This window comes from Heptranchias perlo, chromosome 17 (genome assembly GCF_035084215.1).
Source record: "Heptranchias perlo isolate sHepPer1 chromosome 17, sHepPer1.hap1, whole genome shotgun sequence".
NCBI lineage: Eukaryota > Metazoa > Chordata > Chondrichthyes > Hexanchiformes > Hexanchidae > Heptranchias > Heptranchias perlo.
This window is the reverse complement of record NC_090341.1, coordinates 24,050,179-24,065,130: the sequence shown is the minus strand read 5'-3', so window position 1 is coordinate 24,065,130 and position 14,952 is coordinate 24,050,179. Positions and strand designations below refer to the sequence as shown.

At 43.6% G+C, this 14,952-nt stretch overlaps 1 protein-coding gene across 1 annotated transcript in view; it reads right to left on the bottom strand.

Annotated features, from left to right (window-relative positions):
* cacna1db (calcium channel, voltage-dependent, L type, alpha 1D subunit, b) overlaps positions 1–14,952 on the bottom strand; it is a 529,322-nt gene that overhangs the window by 110,218 nt on the left and 404,152 nt on the right. Inside the window, exons 35-36 of the mRNA XM_067998737.1 lie at positions 12,625–12,690; positions 12,155–12,246 (exon numbers count right to left, since the gene is read on the bottom strand). Of these exons, the coding sequence (XP_067854838.1) occupies positions 12,155–12,246; positions 12,625–12,690 (158 nt within the window). The remainder of the gene's footprint in view (positions 1–12,154; positions 12,247–12,624; positions 12,691–14,952) is intronic.

The window sequence follows — 14,952 nt, the reverse complement described above, 5'->3', positions numbered from 1 at the left end:
CTGGATGACAAAAGAGATAGTGAGTAAGATGAAACGGAAAAAGGTGCATGACAGATGTCAGGTTGATAACACAAGTGAGAACCAGGCAGAATATGGAAAGTTCAGAAGGGAAGTGAAAAAGGAAATAAGAGGGGCAAAGAGAGAGTATGAGAACAGACTGGCAGCCAACATAAAAGCAAATCCAAAAGTCTTCTGCAGGCATATAAAAAGTAAACGGGTAGTAAGAGGAGGGGTGGGGCCAATTCTGGACCATAAAGGGGATCTACTCATGGAGGCAGAGGGGATGGCTGAGGTACTAAATGAGTACTTTGCATCTGTCTTTATCAAGGAAGAAGATGCTACCAGAGTCTCAGTAAAGAAAGATACAGTTGAGACACTGGATGGGCTAAAAATTGATAAAGAAGAGGTACTTGAAAGGCTAGCTGTACTTAAAGTAGATAAGCTACCCGGTCCAGATGGGATGCATCCTAGGTTGCTGAGGGAAGTAAGGGTGGAAATTGCCATAACTGGGGGAGCAAATAGGCGTTTCTGCGGCCGCAAACGTGACTCCAGGATGGTATGTTGCCTCCCTGGTGCTAGGGTCAATGATGTCACGGAGCGGCTGCAGGGCATTCTGGCGGGGGAGGGTGAACAGCCAGGAGTCGTGGTCGATATCGTGCCAACAACATAGGTAAAAAAAGGGATGAAGTCCTGCAAGGTGAATTTAAGGAGTTAGGAGATAAATTAAAAAACAGGACCTCAAAGGTGGTGATCTCAGGATTACTACCAGTGCCACATGCTAGTGAGTATAGGAACAGGAGAATAGACCAGATAAATGCGTGGCTGTAGGGATGGTGTAGGAGGGAGGGATTTAGATTCCTGGGACATTGGGACCAGTTCTGGGGAAGGTGGGACCTGTACAAGCGGGACGGGTGACACCCGAGCAGGACCGGGACCGATGTCCTCGCGGGGGTGTTTGCTAGTGCTGTTGGGGAAGGTTCAAACTAGAATAGCAGGGGGATGGGAACCTGAGCAGGGAGACAGAGGAGGGGGAAACAAGGATAGAAACAAAAGACAGAAATGAAAGAAGCAATAGTGGAAGGCAGAGAAAACAAGGGCAAAAAACAAACAGGGCCATAGTGCAAAATAAAACTAAGATGACTAGCAATCTTAAAAAGACAAGTCGAAAGGCATTGTGTCTTAATCCACGGAGCAATCACAATAAGGTAGATGAATTAACAGTGCAGATAGATATTAACGGGTATGATATAGTTGTGATTACGGAGACATGGCTGTAGGGTGACCAAGGATGGGAACTGAACATCCAGGGGCATTCAATATTTAGGAAGGACAGGCAAAAAGGGAAAGGAGATGGGGTAGCGTTGTTCGTAAAGGAGGAAATCAATGCAATAGTGAGGAAGGATATTGGCTCGGAAAATCACAATGTGGAATCTGTATGGGTGGAACTAAGAAACACCAAGGGGCAGAAAACATTGGTGGGGGTTGTCTATAGACCCCCAAACAGTAGTGGAGATGTAGGGGAGGGCATTAAACAGGAAATTAGAGATGCATGCAAGAAGGGTACAACTATAATCATGGGTGACTTTAATTTACATATAGATTGGTCAAACCAAATTAGCAATAATACAGTGGGGGAGGAATTCCTGGAGTGTGTATGTGATGGATTTCTAGACCAATACGTTGAGGAACCAACTAGAGAACAGGCGATACTAGACTGGGTATTGTGCAATGAGAAAAGATTAATTAACAATCTTGTTGTGCGGGGTCCCTTAGGGAAGAGCGACCATAACATGATAGAATTCCTCATTGAGATGGAGAGTGAAGTAGTTGAATCCGAAACTAGGGTCCTGAATCTAAATAAAGGAAATGATGAAAGTATGAGGTGTGAGTTGGCTCGGATAGATTGGGGAACTTTACTAAAAGGGATGATGGTGGACAGGCAATGGCTAATATTTAAAGAACGTGTGCAGGAATTACAACAATTATTAATTCCAGTCTGGCGCAAAAATAAAACAGGAAAGGTGGCTCAACCGTGGCTTACAAAAGAAATTAAGGATAGTATTAGATCCAAAGAGGAGATATATAAAATTGCCAGAAAAAGCGGCAAGCCTGAGGATTGGGAGCAGTTCAGAATTCAGCAAAGGAGAACAAAGAGATTGATTAAGAGGGGAAAAATAGAGTATGAGAGTAAACTAGCAGGGAACATAAAAACTGACTGTAAAAGCTTCTATAAATATGTCAAGAAGAAAAGATTAGTGAAGACAAATGTAGGTCCCTTACAGTCAGAAATGGGGGAAATTATAATGGGGAACAAAGAAATGGCAGAACAATTAAACACATACTTTGGTTCTGTCTTCACAAAGGAGGACACAAATAACCTCCCGGAAATGTTAGGGAACCAAGGGTCTAGTGAGAGGGAGGAACTGAAGGAAATCAGTATTGGTAAATAAAGTGCTAGGGAAATTAATGGGGCTAAAGCCTGACAAATCCCCAGAGCCTGATAATCTACATCCCAGAGTACTAAAGGAAGTGGCCCTGGAAATATTGGATGCATTGGTGGTCATCTTCCAAAATTCTATAGACTCTGGAACAATTCCTACAGATTGGAGGGCAGTAAATGTAACCCCACTATTTAAAAAAGGAGGGAGAGAAATAAGAACATAAGAACATAAGAAATTGGAGCAGGAGTAGGCCAATCGGCCCCTCGAGCCTGCTCCGCCATTCAATAAGATCATGGCTGATCTGATCCCAACCACAAATCTAAAGAACACAAGAAGTCGGAGCAGGACCCGGCCACATAGCCCCTGGGCCCTCTCCGCCACCCACAGGGCATTGACCGATCCGAACTCAGCTTCATGTCCAATTTCCTGCCCGCTCCCCATAACCCCTAATTCCCTTTACTTCTAGGAAACTGTCTATTTCTGTTTTAAATTTATCTAATGATGTAGCTTCCACAGGCCAGTTAGCCTAACATCAGCAGTGGGGAAAATGCAAGAGTTTATTATAAAGAATGTGATAACAGAACACTTGGAAGGCATTAACGGGATTTGACAAAGTAAGCATGGGTTTATGAAAGGGAAATCATGCTTAACAAATGTACTGGAGTTTTTTGAGGAGGTAACTAGTAGAATAGATTGGGGAGAACCAGTGGATGTGGTGTATTTGGATTTTCAGAAGACTTTTGATAAGGTCCCACACAAGAGGTTAGTGTGCAAAATTAAAGCACATGGGATTGGGGGGAATATACTGGCTTGGATTGAGAATTGGTTGACAGACAGGAAACAGAAAGTAGGAATAAACGGGTCTTTTTCCGGGTGGCAGGCAGTGACTAGTGGGGTACCGCAGGGATCAGTGCTTGGGCCCCAGCTATTCACAAATATATATCAATGATTTGGATGAGGGAACTAAATGTAACATTTCCAAGTTTGCAGAAGACACAAAGCTGGGATGGAATGTCAGCTGTGAGGAGGATGCAAAGAGGCTCCAATGTGATTTAGACAAGTTGGGTGAGTGGGCAAGAACATGGCAGGGAGTGGCCCTGGGAGTCCTCAACATTGACTCTGGACCCCATGAAATCTCATGGCATCAGGTCAAACATGGGCAAGGAAACCTCCTGCTGATTACCACCTACCGTCCTCCCTCAGCTGATGAATCAGTCCTCCTCCATGTTGAGCACCACTTGGAGGAAGCACTGAGGGTAGCAAGGGCACAAAATGTACTCTGGGTGGGGGACTTCAATGTCCATCACCAAGAGTGGCTCGGTAGCACCACTACTGACCGAGCTGACCGAGTCCTGAAGGACATAGCTGCTAGACTGGGCCTGTGGCAGGTGGTGAGCGAACCAACACGAGGGAAAAACTTACTTGACCTCGTCCTCACCAATCTACCTGTCGCAAATGCATCTGTCCATGACAGTATTGGTAAGAGTGACCACCGCACAGTCCTCGTGGAGATGAAGTCCCGTCTTCGCACTGAGGACACCATCCAACGTGTTGTGTGGCACTACCACCGTGCTAAATGGGATAGATTCAGAACGGATCTAGCAGCTCAAAATTGGGCATCCATGAGGCGCTGTGGGCCATCAGCAGCAGCAGAATTGTATTCCACCACAATCTGTAACCTCATGGCCCGGCATATTCCTCACTCTACCATTACCAACAAGCCAGGGGATCAACCCTGGTTCAATGAGGAGTGTAGAAGAGCATGCCAGGAGCAGCACCAGGCGTACCTAAAAATGAGGTGCCAACCTGGTGAAGCTACAACTCAGGACTACATGCATGCTAAACAGCGGAAGCAACATGCTATAGACAGAGCTAAGCGATTCCGCAACCAACGGATCAGATCAAAGCTCTGCAGTCCTGCCACATCCAGTCGTGAATGGTGGTGGACAATTAAACAACTAACGGGAGGAGGAGGCTCTGCAAACATCCCCATTCTCAATGATGGCGGAGTCCAGCACGTGAGTGCAAAAGACAAGGCTGAAGCGTTTGCAACCATCTTCAGCCAGAAGTGCCGAGTGGATGATCCATCTCAGCCTCCTCCCGATATCCCCACCATCACGGAAGCCAGTCTTCGGCCAATTCGATTCACTCCACGTGATATCAAGAAACGGCTGAGTGCACTGGATACAGCAAAGGCTATGGGCCCCGACAACATCCCAGCTGTAGTGCTGAAGAATTGTGCTCCAGAACTAGCTGCGCCTCTCGCCAAGCTGTTCCAGTACAGCTACAACACTGGCATCTACCCGACAATGTGGAAAATTGCCCAGGTATGTCCTGTCCACAAAAAGCAGGACAAATCCAATCCGGCCAATTACCGCCCCATCAGTCTACTCTCAATCATCAGCAAAGTGATGGAAGGTGTCATTGACAGTGCTATCAAGCGGCACTTACTCACCAATAACCTGCTCACCGATGCTCAGTTTGGGTTCCGCCAGGACCACTCAGCTCCAGACCTCATTACAGCCTTGGTCCAAACATTCCAGAGGTGAGGTGAGAGTGACTGCCCTTGACATCAAGGCAGCATTTGACCGAGTGTGGCACCAAGGAGCCCTAGTAAAATTGAAGTCAATGGGAATCAGGGGGAAAACTCTCCAGTGGCTGGAGTCATACCGAGCACAAAGGAAGATGGTAGTGGTTGTTGGAGGCCAATCATCTCAGCCCCAGGGCATTGCTGCAGGAGTTCCTCAGGGCAGTGTCCTAGGCCCAACCATCTTCAGCTGCTTCATCAATGACCTTCCCTCCATCATAAGGTCAGAAATGGGGATGTTCGCTGATGACTGCACAGTGTTCAGTTCCATTTGCAACCCCTCAGATAATGAAGCAGTCCGAGCCCGCATGCAGCAAGACCTGGACAACATCCAGGCTTGGGCTCATAAGTGGCAAGTAACATTCGCGCCAGATAAGTGCCAGGCAATGACCATCTCCAACAAGAGAGAGTCTAACCACCTCCCCTTGACATTCAACGGCATTACCATCGCCGAATCCCCCACCATCAACATCCTGTGGGTCACCATTGACCAGAAACTTAACTGGACCAGCCATATAAATACTGTGGCTACGAGAGCAGGTCAGAGGCTGGGTATTCTGCGGCGAGTGACTCACCTCCTGACTCCCCGAAGCCTTTCCACCATCTACAAGGCACAAGTCAGGAGTGTGATGGAATACTCTCCACTTGCCTGGATGAGTGCAGCTCCAACAACACTCAAGAAGCTCGACACCATCCAAGATAAAGCAGCCCGCTTGATTGGCACCCCATCCACCACCCTAAACATTCACTCCCTTCACCACCGGCGCACTGTGGCTGCAGTGTGCACCATCCACAGGATGCACTGCAGCAACTCGCCAAGGCTTCTTCGACAGCATCTCCCAAACCCGCGACCTCTACCACCTAGAAGGACAAGAGCAGCAGGCGCATGGGAACAACACCACCTGCACGTTCCACTCCAAGTCACACACCATCCCGACTTGGAAATATATCGCCGTTCTTTCATTGTCGCTGGGTCAAAATCCTGGAACTCCCTTCCTAACAGCACTGTGGGAGAACCGTCACCACACGGACTGCAGCGGTTCAAGAAGGCGGCTCACCACCACCTTCTCGAGGGCAATTAGGGATGGGCAATAAATGCTGGCCTCGCCAGCGACGCCCACATCCCGTGAACGAATAAAAAAAAAAGATGCAGTATAACGTGGATAAATGTGAGGTTATCCACTTTCGTTGTAAAAACAGGAAGACAGATTATTATCTGAATGGTGATAGATTGGGAAAAGGGGAGGTGCAACGAGACCTGAGTGTCCTTGTACACCAGTTGCTGAAAGCGAGCATTCAGGTGCAGCAAGCAGTTAGGAAGGCGAATTGTATGTTGGTGTTCATTGCAAGAGGATTTGAGTACAGCAACAGGGATGTCTTACTGCAGTTGTACAGGGCCTTGGTGAGACCACATCTGGAGTATTGTGTGCTGTTTTGGTCTCCTTATCTGAGGAAGGATGTCCTTGCCATGGAGGGAGTGCAACAACGGTTTACCAGATTGACTCCTGGGATGGCAGGACTGACGTATGAGGAGAGATTGGGTCGAGTAGGCCTATATTCACTGGAGTTTAGAAGAATGAGAGGTGATCTCATCGAAACATATAAAATTCTAACAGGACTAGACAGACTAGATGCAGGGAGGATGTTCCCGATGGATGGGGAATCCAGAACCAGGGGTCACAGACTCAGGATACGGGGTATGCCATTTCGAACCGAGATGAGGAGAAGTTTCTTCACTCAAAGAGTGGTGAACCTATGGAATTCTCTACCACAGAAAGCAGTGGAGGCCAAGTCATTAATTATATTCAAGATGGAGATAGATATATTTCTTAATCTAAAGGGATCAAGGGATATGGGGAAAAAGCGAGAACAGGGTACTGAGTTTGACGATCAGCCACGATCATTTTGAATGGTGGAGCAGGCACAAAGGGCCGAATGGCCTACTCTTGCTCCTATTTTCTATGATTCTATGAATCTTCCAAACATCCGTAGGTAGTGCCAGAGGACTGGAGAATTGTTAATGTTACACCCTTCTTCAAAAAAGGGAATAAGGATAAACCGGGCAACTATAGGCCAGTCAGTGGTGGAGAAGCTTTTAGAATCGATAATCCAGGGCAGAATTAACAGTCACTTGGACGAGTGTGGATTGATTAGGGAAAGCCAGCACGGATTTGTTAAAGGCAAATCGTGTTTAACTAACCTGATTGAGTTTTTTCATGAGGTAACAGAGAGGGTAGATGAGGGCAATGCAGTTGATGTGGTGTATATGGACTTTCAAAAGGCGTTTGATAAAGTGCCGCATGGTAGGCTTATTATCAAGGCTGCGGTCCATGGAATAAAGGGGGCAGTAGAAACATGGATACAGAATTGGCGAAGTGACGGGAAACAGAGAGTAGTCGTGAACGGTTGTTTTTCGGACTGGAGGTAGGTGTACAGTGGTGCTCCCCAGGGGTCGGTGCTGGGACCACTGCTTTTCTTGATATATATTAACGACTTGGACTTGGGTGTACAGGTTGAGAAAACGGTTAAAAAAGCATATGTGATCCTGGGCTTCATAAATAGAGGCATAGAGTACAAAAGTACAGAAGTTATGATGAACCTTTATAAAACACTGGCCCAGCCACAACTGGAGTACTGTGTCCAGTTCTGGGCACCGCACTTTAGGAAAGATGTGAAGGCCTTAGAGAGGGTGCAGAAGAGATTTACTAGAATGATTCCAGGGATGAGGGACTTTAATTACGTGGACAGACTGGAGAAGCTGGGGTTGTTCTCCTTGGAACAGAGAAGGTTGAGAGGAGATTTGATAGAGATATTCAAAATCATGAAGGGTCTAGACAGAGTAGATAGAGAGAAACTGCACCCATTGGCGGAAGGGTCAAGAACCAGAGGACATAGATTTAAGGTGATTGGTAAAAGAACCAAAGGTGACATGAGGAAAAACTTTTTTACACAGCAAGTGGTTAGGATCTGGAATGCGCTGCCTGAGGGAGTGGTGGAGGCAGATTCAATCATGACTTTCAAAAGGGAACTGAGTAAGTACTTGAAAGGAAAAAAATTGCACGGCTATGGGGATAAAGCGGGGGAATGGGGACTAGCTGGATTGCTCTTGCATAGAGCCGGCGCGGACTCAATGGACCGAATGGCATCCTTCCTTGCTATAACCTTTCTATGATTCTATACCTTCTCATTTGAAGTCTGGATGCATATTTGAAGTAGTGACACAGCCTACTGATGAGTCCTCCTGGGGCTCAGAAGTCTGAGAGGTGATCTTATAAAGGTATATAAGATTGTAAACGGTATGGAAAATCTAAGTTTGGAAAATTACTTTCAAGTGCGAGAGTAGGACAGGGGCCATTGGTTCAAACTTGTAAAAGAGACATTTAAGACTGATGTCAGGAGGCTTTTATTCACACAAAGAATGATCACCACATCGAATGTACTCCTGGGTCGAGCAGTGGAGACAAAAGCCCTGAAATCATTTAAGAACCAATTGGATGATGCAATGGGAGGACTTTAGGGACATTCTGGATGGATGAAGTCAGATGGGCTTAACAGCCTCCCTTATCTGTTATTGTCTTGTGATCATCTGATTGGAGACTTCAACCAGCACAACTTAAACTGGGAATGTGAGCTTGTCAATGTAGTGCGTGACTGCTTCCTGACTCAGTAAGAATGATTCTGTGATCCCAGCGCCTCCAGTGGGGAGCTGCATTCGCAAGCTATGAGAATCAGGCTTTCAATGTTATAGTGCTATCTTCAAACTGCACTTGCTGGGACCACCCCTTTCCCATGTAAGCACGGGATTGCAGAATCACCTCTCGTGTGCCATGGAGTCCATGAGAGGCAGCTCCCTTGGTTCTTGTGAATTAACTAATTTTTGATTGCCTTTTGGGGTTGCAGAGGAACTTCTTACAATTTTCTCCCCCCGAATTGGCCTACATGGCTGCTGGTGGGTGCAGAGAACTGAGGGTCATGTTGCTTAGTTGCAACGTGATTGAATGGGATAGACTCGATGGACCAGCTGGTGTTTTCCTGTCCATTGTTTTTGTATGTTAGTTACCACATTCAAGAGGGAACAGAGCTGTAACTGGCAACTACAGACTCATTATGTGACCTCAAAAATCTCCACTAAAGGTGTGAAGTGGCAAGGCAGGGGGCTAGGATGCCACAGGTGCCAGCTTGCCGAAGGTGAGATCACATACTAGCTCTGTTGCAGAGGACTTTGAAGACCCAGGTTATTGAAGAAGGCTGATGGGCATATACTAGGAAATGCTAGGTCCAATAAACAGCCTGCCAGTGAGCTTGCGTACAATGGCTCAGATCATGGAGGAGCCCAGCTCCAATATGTGTCAAGGCTTCACGCAGAGCATGGAAACCATTCTGTTTAACATGGAGTGAGTTGTCAGTGAGGAGACTCTTTGTCTTTGATCTGGAAGTCAATAGTATTCCATGTAGCATTTGACCATTTATGCCTTAGTTTAACTATGTTCATTCAACTTCTTTGAAAATGGAGATAATCTACTCTCTGTCCTCTGCCTGTATCATAGTGGCAGCTTTAACTTGTTTCTAATTAGACCTCATATTTACATTTGAAAACAAACTTATTAAACTACTGCTAAACTGTGCCTGAGCTTAGCTATTCTACCCTATCTCACAAATTCAGCAAGTAATATTGAAGCTGGAGCGCAGACATAAGTAGCGGGTATTTAGAAGTCCTGATTATGAATTCAGAGACTAACATGTTATTAATAGAGTCACTAATATGGAGTTATTTTATGTTACTTCTGCATAGAATATTGCCTGCAATGTAAGAACGCACACTGCAGAAGGCAGCAAAGCATAGCCAGTGAATTGATGTCATATTTGCTTAACAAAATGATATAATTGAGGTTTTATTGGCATCAACTGCCTGGTAAATTAAACATTTAAGCCTTTGAAGCCTTTAATGTGTAGATGTAAAGATTAACTAATGACAGCAGAGAAGGGATCCTGAATAACACCTGTATTTGTTAATTCAATTTTACCGGTGTTACTCATGTACTAGTAGATATTTTACTTACAGTCCAAACCATCATTTTATACATTTTCTGTCACACTGCAAAACTGTACAAAAGCTTGAATCAAATAACGTGATACTGTGATTTATGTCACTCTAAAGCATTTGAGCATTATTTTGGTACAAGTACTGGTGGGTAAAGGGCTTCCTTTGTATCTAAAAATGGCAAACGTGCCTTGTAAGATTTTACCATGGTGCGAACACTTTTTCAAGTTTGGGGCTATTCCAACTGAACACTTTAATTCAATGTTATAAAATATTTACATCAAGTAAGTCAAGTGCAACAGTGAACTCACTTCTCAAATAGATTTTCTGCAACTTATACTCCAAACTTGTTTTATGTTGATTTTGCTGTAACAAAATAAGACTCATTCTCAAAAGCCTGTGTGAATGTCTCTTTTTCCAGATGCTATAATTTGGTTAAACAATATGCAAAGTAGTAGTAATTTATGTTAATGAGCTGTTTGTGTCACAATCACATAATTGCTCATTTGCTGGTATATGACCTACTTAATGGATTTGGACTTCAAACTACAAAGTTATACTGGGAATTAATATATACAAAATGTTACAATGAACTGAAAATTGCAAGAATTAAAACCTGTTCCTGAAAATATTTAATTCAAATGTATCTTTTTCTCCAAGTTCTCAAAATCTGGAGCACAACCATTTACAATATACACTAATATTTTGGCAATTGAGCCCTGGTTAGTTGTTTTACATTCATTATCAAACAATAATTACATCTTTCCATCACCTCATTGGTCTTCATTCTTTGAATGCTGATGTAACTGCCAAACATTTGCTCAACTAGCATCTTTTCCTATTTCTTGGTATCCTTGAGATCCTACTATCCCACACCTAGTTGTGGAGATGCAGTCTTGAATACAAGTGAGCAACTCCTCTGCAGCGCTCTATTAGGTCAAAGATCTGAGATTCATGATTTAACAAAGTTGTTGGGTAGCATTTGGCATTAATTCATGCCATCTGTTCAAAGTATAATATTTTGCAATTGATGATTATTCCGCAACATACATGCACTTAATTACAACAGAGTCAACGTGACTTTAACAACTAAAATCAGCTGTAGCTAGCATGAGAAGTCTATGTACTCAGGAGCAGCACCATAGCAAAGAAGTGACTCATTTTGTTGGTTTCAAACTGGCTCAAAGGGGCTGTCACATCGCGTATACAGCATAGAAACAGGCCTTTCAGACCAACGGGTCTATGCCAGCATTGATGCTCCACATGAGCCTCCTCCCTTCCTACTTCATCTAACCCTATCAACATACCCATCTATTCCTTTTACCCTCATGTGCTTATCTAGCTTCTTTAAGGCATCAATGCTATTTGCTTCAACTACTCCTTGTGGTAGCGCTTTCCACATTCTTATCACTCTTTAGGTAAAGCAGTTTCTCCTCAATTCCCTTTTGGATTTATTAGTGACTATCTTATATTTATGACCTAGTTTCGGATGTAAACATTTTCTCTACATCTACCCTATCAAATCCTTTCATTATCTTAAAGACCTGTATCAGGTCACCTCTCAGCCTTCTCTTTTCTGGAGAAAAAAGCCCCAGCCTGTTCAGCTTTTCCTGATAAGTATATCCTTTCAGTTCTGGTATTATTCTTGTGGATCATTTCTGCACCTTCTCCAATGCCTCTATATCCTTTTTTATAATCAGACCAGAACTCTGCACAGTACTCTAAGTCGGTCTAACCAAGGTTCCATACAAGTTTAACATAACTTTTCTGCTTTTCAATTCTATCCCCTTAGAAATTAACCCATGCTTGGTTTATCTTTTTCATGGCCTTATTAACCTGCGTCATTACTTTTAGTGATGTCCTCTCAGTTATTTTTATGGATAGTTTAAAATCTGTATGTGAAATGGCATAATACTCTTGAGACATTGCCAAACCATGCAACCAACACAAACTATAAAAGGTTCCATGCTCCTAAAAAGTGCTTGAAAATATTGTCAAACAGAGTAACAAGACTATGACTTTTCAGAATGAAACCAATAACCAGTGACATTGTAATAATATGAAATTGCTGGATTATTTTTGTACCTGAAAAGAAGTAGAACAGACTGAAAAAAAGTCTGAAAGTTGTTATTTCTGTTTATGTGTGTGTGGTCTTGCAAGGCAACTTTGCCAAAAATCTGCAAAAAAGTAATATTCTTCAGTCACTATTAAGTATAGTTAGTTTTGTGGCTGTGTAGTAAACTATTATTGATATTTTTTCTGTTCCTTATTAAAATCCTGATAAATAAAACTTGCTCATTTTCAAATTAGTGAAATTGCAATTAAATTAAATAGCTGGAGAACATAAACTTATGAATAATCTATTTACAGTATATAAATGTAACACCAAGATTTTTACAAACTTTAAAAAAATTAGTTGTAGTTATCATTTCCCATAGATTTATATTTCACTTCCAATGAATTACAGTTATCAATGAAACACAGACTAAAGACATTTTCTAAGAAAGATTTTACATTTACATCAGGAATGTGTCCAACAAAATCACATTGATTACCTGCATGCCAATTACAGCATAGATGAAAAACAGCATGGCTATCAGAAGAGCAACATAAGGAAGAGCCTGAGAAGGAAGAACAATTTTACCAGTTTACGTTGCATTATAGTAATAGCTATGTTAAAATAATCACAGGACATATTCTGATATTTTCACTAATTTCTTTTAGGCACTACCTGAACATTAATACTTAATCCCACACCTACTTAAGTCAATGTTTCTGAAGAAATTTGTTATTTTCACATATATATTGAATTGTTAATGGTTAACTAACATAATATGGGTAATATTGCCAATAGATTTCTGGTAGTTGGACTAACCAATGAAAAATGCAGAGCTTCCAAATGTTTTGTGGAAATGAATGAGTATCTATTGGAATTACAAAATAGTCAATTGTAACACTTTTATCTTTGGAGGAAATCTTCTGGCCGCTGGGATTGGTCCATATGACGGGCCTGGAAAATTGGTTGGGGAAACCCTTTCATCAGATCATCACATAGTTAGTACAGTGCATGGATCTTTCAGGGGGGCCTTTTAAACTGGCCTAAAGTGCTCACACAAAAACCTGAGAGCTTTATTTTAAATACCTGTAAGTATGATGTAACATGATATATTGTTGGTTTAGACAGGATCATACCGTGTACTTTACTCACCCATCCGGAGTAGGCAAAAAAGTAAAGTCCACACATGAAGGAGCTTTTAAAGTGCTGGGAGCTTTTTCATATTTTGTTTATTTTTCTTTCAATGCCATTTTATGTTTTTTTTCTCTCTACTCTTTAATTTTTTGATGCCACAATAGGTAGGGAACATTGAGCATTTACAAAGCTTCAGCAAGGTTCCTAAGAGTGCAGACACCTTTCACCATGCCCATGATATTTTTGGATAGGAAGGGGTTCCATTCAATTAATATCCAGATTGTAAGTGACCATCAGAATTACAGCATACAGGTGGTTCCTACAGTGCATTTATTCTATGCCAGTAAGCAGTCCCACCATTACTTAATGGCATTTGTGCCCTAGATGGGTGGATCCTGGGTGACCAGGGATATGCTCTTGAGCTGTGACTGATGATACCAGTATGGAAAGCAAGAAATACAGCAGAAAGGAAGGTAGATGCCTCCACAAAGATACAAATAGAGCATACAATAAGTATGGAGAGAGTATCATATTGCTCAATCTAATTCTTCCTTGTGGGAGAAGGAAATTACATCGCTGAATGCTGGATGTCCCTGAACATTTCGGGGATGGTGGTAGCTCTCTACGTCCTTCAACTAGGTCATAAGATGGCCGTGAAACTGTCTGCTACTGTGGCAGCTGCTTGGACCTGCCTGCTTTTTGCATGGCCCATTTGAGTCCCAGGGATGAGGGACTTGAGTTACTTGGATAGACTGGAGAAGCTGGGGTTGTTCTCCTTTGAGCAGAGAAGGTTAAGAGGAGATTTGATAGAAGTGTTCCAAATTGTGAAGGGTTTAGATAAAGTAAATAAAGAGAAACTGTTCTCATTGGCGGAAGGGTAGAGAACCAGAGGACACAGATTTAAGGTGATTAGCAAAAGAACCAAAGGCGACATGAGGAAAAACTTTTTTACGCGGCAAGTAGTTATGGTCTGGAATGCGCTGCCTGACGGTGTGGTGGAAGCAGATTCAATCGTGGCTTTCAAAAAGGAATTTGATAAATACTTGAAGGGAAAAAATTTGCAGGGCTACGGTGAAAGAGCGGGGGAACGGGGTTAACTGGATTGCTCTTACAAAGATCCAGCACAGGACAATGGGCTGAATGGCCTCCTTCTGTGCTGTAACTATTCTATGATTCGATGGGGGTTAAATTTGATAACCCCCGCAACCAGGCCCGGGGGGGTATTGCGATCCGCGATTAACCCATGCCCGGTGCTTCCAGCTCAGGCAGCACGTGAGCTTCATGCTGCCTGATCATTAACAGGCAGGAGGGCTGAAATGGGGCATGGCCAGCACTTGTCACATGCAGCCTGCACCTCTTAAAGGGGAGGTGCACAGTGGCAGGAAGGATTGTTGGACTGGCAAGAGGACGCGCCCCACGTTTCTCTGGCGATGCACTGGAGGCCCTGGTGGAGGGAGTGGACGAAAGGGGGGGCCATCCTGCACCCGCAGGGTGGCAGGAGACCCTCCAGACACCAGCTTCACAGGCAGTGGGAGGCTGTGGCCTAAGAAGTGAATGCCAGGAGCACTGCACTCCGCACACAGGTTCAGTGCTGAAAAAAATTCAATGATTTGATACGAGTGGTCAAGGTGAGTGAATGCAAGTGTCAAGTAGCACATCCTACCAACTGCACCATGCACAACACCCCCGGTCA